An 8,795-nucleotide genomic window follows, 5' to 3' on the forward strand; every position below is an offset into this window, starting at 1 on the left:
CTTTGGAGGACAGCAAACTTATGAACCTATTCAATTTCATCAAGATTTTCGAGGAGGCCTCTGGTTTGAACTCCAATCTACAAAAAAACAGAGATGTTGGGCATTAGCATGGATGACAACACTTTAGACTCTCTCGCCAACAGATTTGCTTGCAGAAAGGGCTCATGGCCGAACACCTATCTCGGCCTCCCTCTAAATGGCAACCCGCAATCCTCCTCTTTTTGGGAACCAGTTATGGAAAAAAAAGGCTTTCCTTTTGGGATCAGGCTCACATATCCAAAGGATGTAAACTCACCCTTATCCATGCCACTCTATCCAACCTCTCCATCTACTTTCTATCTCTCTTCTCTATCCCAACCAAGTTGCCAATGAGCTTGACAGAATTGTTCAGAATTTCTTATGGAAGGGAGGCATCAGAACACAGGGGGCTAAATCTTGTTAGATGGGATATTGTGCAGAAACCTATTGAATTTTGAGGTCTAGGTTTCACTAGCTTCAAAGCAAAAAATGAAGCCTTTTTAACCAAATGGACATGGAGATTCATTACTAAGGATTCGACCCTATGGAGGCACGTGATACAAGCAAAATACGCAATCCTAAACTTCCGCAACACCCCACACAATCGCTCCTTATCTGCTGCTAGGGGTCCTTGGAGAGATATAGCCAAGCACTGGTCCCTGAGCCTTCCGGTTGGGGTACGAATCCATCCCTCTATTTTGGAAAGATAATTGGCTCAACAATGAGCCTTTATGCCGCACCTACCCCCTTCTTTTTGCTCTCCACAACAGAAAGCTTGACTATGTTCGAGAATTCTGGTCTTCGGAAATCAACTCATGGGATATTTGCTTTCGGAGAAACTTAAAGGATGCATAGGTAGTTGAATTGACAGCCTTATTACACTACCTCTCCTCTCAAAGACCAACATTGAACAGGGATACCACTGTGGAGGAGATTGGAACCCCATGGTTCTTTTACTACAAGCTCTCTCATAAAAGCCCTTCTAAGCAAGAATCAACCTTCTTCCCCGACAGACTTGTTCATAGCCATTTGGAAAGATGTTTATCTAAAGAAGGTCAATTTTTCCTAGGGTAATCCAGCCTACATGCTTTAAACACGCACGACAAATTACAGCGAAGAATGTCTTATATGGCCTTATCTCCTCGTTAGTGTCCTCTTTGAAAGCTAGCAACGGTAAAAAAAGCATGTTTTTTTGGAGACAGATACTATTTCACCAATCGTACAGTGAATTCATTGGGCATGCCTTCCTCACTTGTCCCTATGCCACAACTCTTTGGAACAAAATCTTGCCCCTCTTTGGTTGGTCGGTAGCCCTCCCTACATATATGTCACAACTAATAGCTAATACTCTCCTTAGCCATCCATTCAAGAATGAGAAAGCCAGCCTATGGATCCACTTCAATTGGGATTTGCTTTGGTCTATTTAGAATGAAAGGTATCACCATATCTTCCAAGCAAAGGAACGCTCTCCACACGCCACATTTGAATCTATCATTCTTTTTGTTATTACTTGGTGTAAATGCTCCCCTTTCATTCCTATAGTTTTGCCTCATTGATAGCCAACTGGAGAGCTTTTTTGTGACCCATTATGGGTTCTCTTCCGCTTTTGTATTATCCCCTCCTTTTTTCATTATATTGATGGAATCGTTTTGTTAAAAAAAAATAAACATGAAAAGAAAAAAAATGTCAATATAAAAATTTCCATGACAGTGAAAACTGTCAATATTGACCGTTAAAATTATTACTATAAAAGTTTTTGTGACAGTTATAAATAATCATTATTACATTTTTATTGGCATGTATAAACTGTTGTTAAAAAATATTTCGTGACAATTTATAAACTGTCTTTAAAAAGCATTTAGTGACAATTATAAATTGTCATCATTAAGTTTTTTTTTTGACAAAAATTTTTTTTGATTGTTTCAATGACAGTTATAAAATGTCATCAAATAAGTTTTTGTGATATTTTTTATTCGTGATAAGTTTTTTATAATTTAGTTGTAAATGTATCAATGACAATTTTCAAAAACTATCCTGTTCTCCTTTTTCTCGATGCCTTAATCCATCACAGTTATATAACTATTATGAATTAAGTTAATTATAATTTTAAATTGCCATCAAAGCTCATATTTCTACCAGTGAGAGGATCTATGAAGTAGTTCAAAAACTAAAACAATTAAGCAAGAATCTCACTGCATCACATAAAAGTATTTAAAACCATGAAATCAAATAATAAAAAGTGTATAACGTTTAATTATTTGATAGCTTTTATAGTTTGTAGGTTAATTTGTACAAATATACCATATTTCAAGGTGTTTTAAAAAGTTTAATCTAATATTATTGTGTACATTGTAAATTATAAAATTTTCCATAAACTTCATTATTATTTTTATTTAGTCCTTAAATTTTAAAAAGTTGTATTTGCATCCTTGAACTTTCGATTTAAATTCTAAAATGTCTTTGTCGTAGCATCGGGATATCGTCTAATCTATGACGAAGACTACCTAAACTTCAAGGGTTCATAGTGTTATAAATGAGTGTCATGGGCCTTGTGTTGTAGAGTACTCACGACCCTCCATTGGTACCATGACAATGTGCTTCCTTTGATAGTAGGGGCGCCATACCACTTCACGTTAGTTTCAAGTCACTTTCAAATCGAGTTTTGTTTTTTTTAAGGAGTTGAAACCAAAATTCCATATTGGCTAAACAAGGGAGAGATCTATAGTATACAAGTAAGGACAAATTATCTCCATTGGTATTATGAGACTCTTGGGTGGAATTAAAAACAAAGTTAAGAGGGCTTATGTCTAAAGGACACGATATCATATCATTGTAAGATATGTGGGGATTTACTACAAAAAATTGGAACTTTTTTTTAAAATAAAAATTGGTGAAGCTTGGGAGATTAGAAGTGTGAAGCAGATATGTCATTCTTTATGAGTCCAGTGAAGATTGACGTGGAGAAATTTGACGGAATGATCAACTTTGGCTTGTGGCAAGTGCAAGTCAAGGATGTGTTGATACAATCTGAGTTACACAAGGCGTTGAAGGGAAGGTCGAGTGAAGGTGCTTCTGAAAAGCTAAGCGGTGATAGTGGTCCAATGGAGTCTAGTAGTGGTTTCAGCAGAGGTTCTAAGAAATCTAGCATGAGTGATGAAGATTGGGAGGAAATGGATTTGAGAGCTACAAGCGCGATATGAACAAGTTTGGCTAAGAATATTCTTGCGAATGTGCATGAGAATTTCGACAGCCAAAGAACTTTGGGAGAAGCTCGAAGCGTTGTATCAGGCAAAGGGTACCTCAAATCGGCTATACCTGAAGGAACAGTTTCATACGCTGCGAATGGAGGAAGGTACGAAAATTTCAGATCATTTGAGTAATCTTAATAGCATCATCTTTGAGCTGGAGGCGATCGAAGTGAAGATAGATGATGAAGATAAAGCACTCAGGCTCATCTTATCACTTCCACCTTCTTATGAACACATGAAGCCGATCTTTATGGGAATGATACTTTGAATTTTGTTGAGGTTACTAATAAACTCTTGTCAGAGGAAAGAAGACTGAAGAGTGAAGGGCATACTTCACATGAAGATTCGGCACTGGTAGCTAACAATTGGAAGAAGAAGAAAGACTCCGTACAAAAGAAAGCTTGTTGCTGGGGATGCGGACAGTCTGGAAACATGAAGAAAGATTGTCCCAACAGAGTCGGTTCGTTAAAGGGCTTTGGGCGGGATGCTGACAATGTTTCTCTCAACAGGGGAGACGATGATCAGTTCCTTTGAAGAGAGAGAGAATTCACCCTCATGGTGTGTCCGCTTTACCATGATAGAGGATGTGGTGTTAACGGTTCCACAAATTTACACATGGGCATTGGCTTGGCGGTTATGCAAGGTGTGTATGGTAGAAGTTATGTCGATGGCTGAAGAACTTCCAAGTGAACCAAGTAGGTGGAAGTTGCACCATAAATCTCAGCAGGATTTATCGACATGTGACGAGGAAGAAAAATCTTGGAAGGCGACATTCCAAGTGATCTACTTTTATGGTGGAGTAGGCTATAGTTCTCTGAATTGAGAATTATGATTGTTGGTGAAGACAATGAGTACAGTACAAGCTGTGAACTTTTTTCAATATCTTGTCAAGGTGGAATTTATTGGGTTTTGGCGAAATATTGGAATTGAAGTTGTCCCACATTGGAAGAATACGAGGATGGTCTCCATGTGCTAGAAGTTGTCCCACATCGGAAAAGTACAAGGAGGAGATGTGTTCCAACTACTATAAAAGGAGCTCATGGGCTTGGGTTTTTATCATCCCAATTGAAATAAGCGTGATATACTAGTTCTAGTTAACTTGGGCCGTAATTTTTTCTCCTGTTTGGAGTTTTTCCATTCCTGCGGTAGAAGTATGAGATTTTTTCCCAACAGGCCCGACATTTTCCTCGTTGCACTATTTGCTTGAGAGAAAATCGAGAGAGAGAAGGAAAGAGAAAAGAAAATTGGAAAAGAATGGTAGAAAGAAGGAGAAAGTAGAAAGAGAAAAAGACAGGATTTGAGGACTAAGAGTGAATTGGAAGAAGGGTGAATACGTCATTTTACCAAAAATGTCATAACTGATAAGTATGAGATTAGAAAACTTGTATTTTTTTAAAAAAGTGTAAAAATCATTTCTGTTCACGGCTAGTCAGCTCAAAAAGCCGGTAGGGTCGTAGGGATACCCCACTCTATTTGTTGTAAAAAAAAAAAACCCACTAAAATAGAATTAGACCTAGGTCGAAATTTTAGTCCAAACTCCAAACAATCACCTTGTTTCTCATGATTCTTCGTTTTTTTTTAGATACATGCTGAGCTTCAACTGGGTGTTTCGAGGCGCATGATCAGGTTCTTTGGTCACCGCCGGAGGCTACCATGTTCGTATTTCAAAGCGCCTTACAATTTTGGAGGTCGGAGAAGCATTCTTCGATGTCAGTTCTCTGCACAAGCTGCCCTAGCTCAGCAATGGACGACTATCACCGAGCGACCGAGGCCAGAGTTCGATTCTCATGCCTATGCTGCTGTGCTCCAAGACTGTATCCAAAGCGGTGATCTGAATTTAGGAAAACTTATTCATTGTAGGATTATGAAACTTGGTAATTGTTTGGACTTGTTTGCTTTCAATGTCCTTCTCAATGCGTATGTGAAATTTGGGTTGTTGCTTGATGCCGAGAACTTGTTTGATGAAATGCCCGAGAGAAATACGGTTTCCTTTGTGACGCTAATTCAAGGGTATGTACAGTCATATAAATTCTTTGAGGCCTTTGAGTTATTTGCCAGACTACATGGTGAAGGCCACGAGCTTAATCCGTTTGTTTTCACTACTATTTTGAAGTTGCTTGTTAGTATGGAATGGGCAGAATTGGGACATGTTGTCCATGGTTGTGTATATAAGATTGGCTTTGGTTCTGATACTTTCATTGGGACTGCTCTTATTGATGCTTACTCTGTATGTGGATGTGTTAATATGGCTAGAGAAGTATTTAATGGGATTAGGTGTAAGGATATGGTATCTTGGACTGGTATGATTGCTTCTTATGCTGAGAATGATTGTTTCTCTGAAGCATTGGAACTTTTCTCACAGATGAGAGTGGTTGGATTCAAACCAAACAATTTTACTTTTGCTGGTGTGCTTAAGGCATGTCTTGGCCTGCAAGACTTTAGTGCAGGGAGGACAGTTCATTGTTCTGCTTTGAAAACAAGTTATGAGCAAGATCTTTACGTAGGAGTTGCCTTACTTGAATTGTACACTAGGTGTGGTGGCAATGATGATGCATGGCGAGCATTCGGGGATATGCCTAAAAAAGATGTGATTCCATGGAGTTTCATGATTGCAAGATTTGCGCAGAGTGGTCAATCTGAAAAAGCTGTCGAACTTTTTTGCCAAATGAGGAGAACTTTTGTTATGCCCAATGAATTTACATTTTCTAGCGTGCTCCAAGCTTCTGCAGCTTTGGAGGCTTTAGATTTGGGTAGAACGATCCATGGACATGCACTTAAGGCTGGACTATCTGCTGATGTGTTTGTGTCGAATGCCCTTATGGCTTGCTATGCTAAATGTGGGTGCATTGAGAAATCAATGGAACTATTTGAGGCGTTATCATACAAAAATGATGTCTCTTGGAACACAATTATTGTTGGCTATGTGCAGTTGGGTGTTGCGGAGAAGGCACTGAGTCTGTTTTCAAATATGCTTGGATACGAAGTCCCAGCAACTGAAGTGACTTACTCTAGCATTCTTCGTGCTTGTGCTACTCTTGCTGCCATAGAACTCGGACTTCAAATTCATTCCTTGACAGCCAAAACCATCTATGGCCAGGATATCGCAGTTGGTAATGCTTTGATAGATATGTATGCCAAGTGTGGTAGTATTAATGATGCTCGTTTGATGTTTGACACATTGAGTCTACGAGACAAAGTTTCATGGAATGCTATTATCTGTGGATATTCTATGCATGGTCTAGGAGTGGAGGCAATAAAAATGTTTGATCTTATGAAAAAAAGAGAGTGTAAACCAGACAAGTTGACTTTCGTTGGTGTCTTGTCAGCATGTAGCAACACAGGCCGGTTGGATGAAGGAAAACAATATTTTAATTCTATGAAACAGGATTATGGCATTGAACCATGTATGGAGCACTATACCTGTATGGTGTGGCTTATTGGGAGATCGGGTAATCTTGATCAGGCCATAAAGTTTATTGAAGATATCCCTTTTGAGCCTAGTGTAATGATTTGGCGTGCTCTACTCGGGGCTTGTGTTATCCATAATGATATTGAACTAGGAAAAATTTCTGCCCAGCGTGTGCTTGAGATGGAACCTCAGGATGAAGCAAGCCATGTATTATTGTCCAACATCTATGCAAGGGCGAGAAGGTGGGATAATGTGGCTTATGTTAGAAAGAATATGAAGAGAAAAGGGGTGAAGAAGGAACCCGGCTTAAGTTGGATTGAGAATCAGGGTATCGTTCATTGTTTCACTGTGGCTGATACTTCACACCCCGACCTGAAGCTAATCAACGGGATGCTCGAATTTTTAAACATGAAAACCAGAAGGGCAGGATATTCTCCCGATCTTAATGCTGTACTACTTGATGTGGAAGATGATGAGAAGGAGCGTCTCCTTTGGTTGCACAGTGAAAGATTAGCCTTGGCTTTTGGTCTGATTAGGATGCCAGCTGGATGCCCGATTCGCATAATTAAAAATCTCCGTATATGTGTTGATTGTCATTCTGCAATTAAGTTAATATCCAAGATTGTTGGACGTGATATTATTATTAGAGACATGAATCGTTTCCATCACTTTGGCGATGGGTTATGCTCTTGTGCTGACTACTGGTGACCATAATTTACTTCATACATGTGGTGGATTAACATTTCATCAACTAGTGCGCAACTTGAAAAATTCAAGGTAACTCTTTATCCACAACCTCCTATGACATGGACTTTATGTGTTCAAATTATCAAGTAAAGAAAAAAAAAAAAAAGATGTCATAGCTGTGACACTGCTGTTAAAATTTGCCAATTTGCAGGTTGTAGATATGCTGGGGGTAAAAATATTAGTCATTGAGAAGAAAGATGGCATAAGTTGTAGGTATGGTTATTCCTGTCTTTGTTTTATCTGACATAACTTTTCTTTACATGGAAAATAGATGAGATGATTAGGCGATGAACTCATGTCACATGTGAGTCTAGTTACTTATCCAATTTTGTAGGGGTGTAGGATTTATTTATTTATATTTATTTTTTCGGGAGTAAGAAACTAGAAACTTTATAGAAGCCAAGAAGCAAAAGCAAAAACGGTGGGCCATCTCTTTCTTTATTTCTCTTTTGCTACTCGGGCTTGGTACTACATAGCTTCTCTTCTAGATCTCGCTCTTTGTTTTCCCAAGAAAGTGGATGATTTCATTGCCGAAGGTTTCGGTGGGTCCGTTCTCAAAGGGAAAGCCTACATCCTGTGGAATTGTGTTGCTAGGGCTCTTCTTTGGCTCCTTTGGAAGGAAAAAAACAATAGATTTTTTTGAGAACAAAGAGACCTCATTTGAGTCTTTTTGTGTGAATATTAAGCAGGTGGGCGTCTACCCACAAGAAGTTTTTTTTGTAACTACAGTTTCTTTTGGATCCTCCAGTGTTGGAATTCAGTGATTGTATAGTTCTCTAGGGGAGGGTTCCCTCTACCCTCTGCCTCTGAGTCGTCTTTGCCTTGTACTCTTTGATTTATCCAATCGTTTGTTTCTTATCAAAAAAAAAAAAAAAAAAAAAAGCAAAAGAGAGGAGGTAGAGGTCATAGGGACGAGATGACACAATACTGGGAGAGGAAGAATCAAACAAATAGCCTCCAATCTAAGTTGATGATTTGTTCATTTTTACCCTCGTGGCTATTATTAGATCATCTATGATTATTTCTACATCAATGTAGATTCTTTTTTTTTTTTTTTGGGTTAAACCTCTTCCTAATTAATACCAAAAATCTTTGATGTCTGGACCTCAAGGTAGGCGCGGCTGCTCTGTGTATAACTCTGACTCCCGTTATCAAGAAAAGAAAAAATAAAAGAAAGAAATAAAACCCCTTCTTGAGTTAAAGATCCAACCTTTTAGCTTTTTAAGAATCTCTCAACAAATTTTCGAATATCACATATTTCTTCCTAGATTTTCGATTAATTAAATCTTCAATTGATGATTTTCAATTGATGATTTGCTTTGATTTTTTCTTTGTTCTTTTAGTCTCTATAATTTCACTCAAGTAACGATCAA

General features: G+C 38.4%; 1 protein-coding gene across 1 annotated transcript; it reads left to right on the forward strand.

Moving 5' to 3' along the window:
• The first annotated feature begins 4,779 nt into the window (after positions 1–4,779).
• On the forward strand, positions 4,780–8,454 carry LOC111015213 (Tetratricopeptide repeat (TPR)-like superfamily protein). Its single transcript, XM_022290169.2, has 2 exons — positions 4,780–7,452; positions 7,574–8,454. The coding sequence occupies exon 1, from the start codon at positions 4,885–4,887 to the stop codon at positions 7,381–7,383; it is 2,499 nt and encodes an 832-aa protein (XP_022145861.1). The 5' UTR covers positions 4,780–4,884; the 3' UTR covers positions 7,384–7,452; positions 7,574–8,454.
• Positions 8,455–8,795: the final 341 nt, after the last annotated feature.

Source organism: Momordica charantia (assembly GCF_013281855.1).
Source record: "Momordica charantia cultivar OHB3-1 chromosome 5 unlocalized genomic scaffold, Mcharantia_2.0 BLBB01000005.1, whole genome shotgun sequence".
Classification (NCBI taxonomy): Eukaryota; Viridiplantae; Streptophyta; class Magnoliopsida; order Cucurbitales; family Cucurbitaceae; genus Momordica; species Momordica charantia.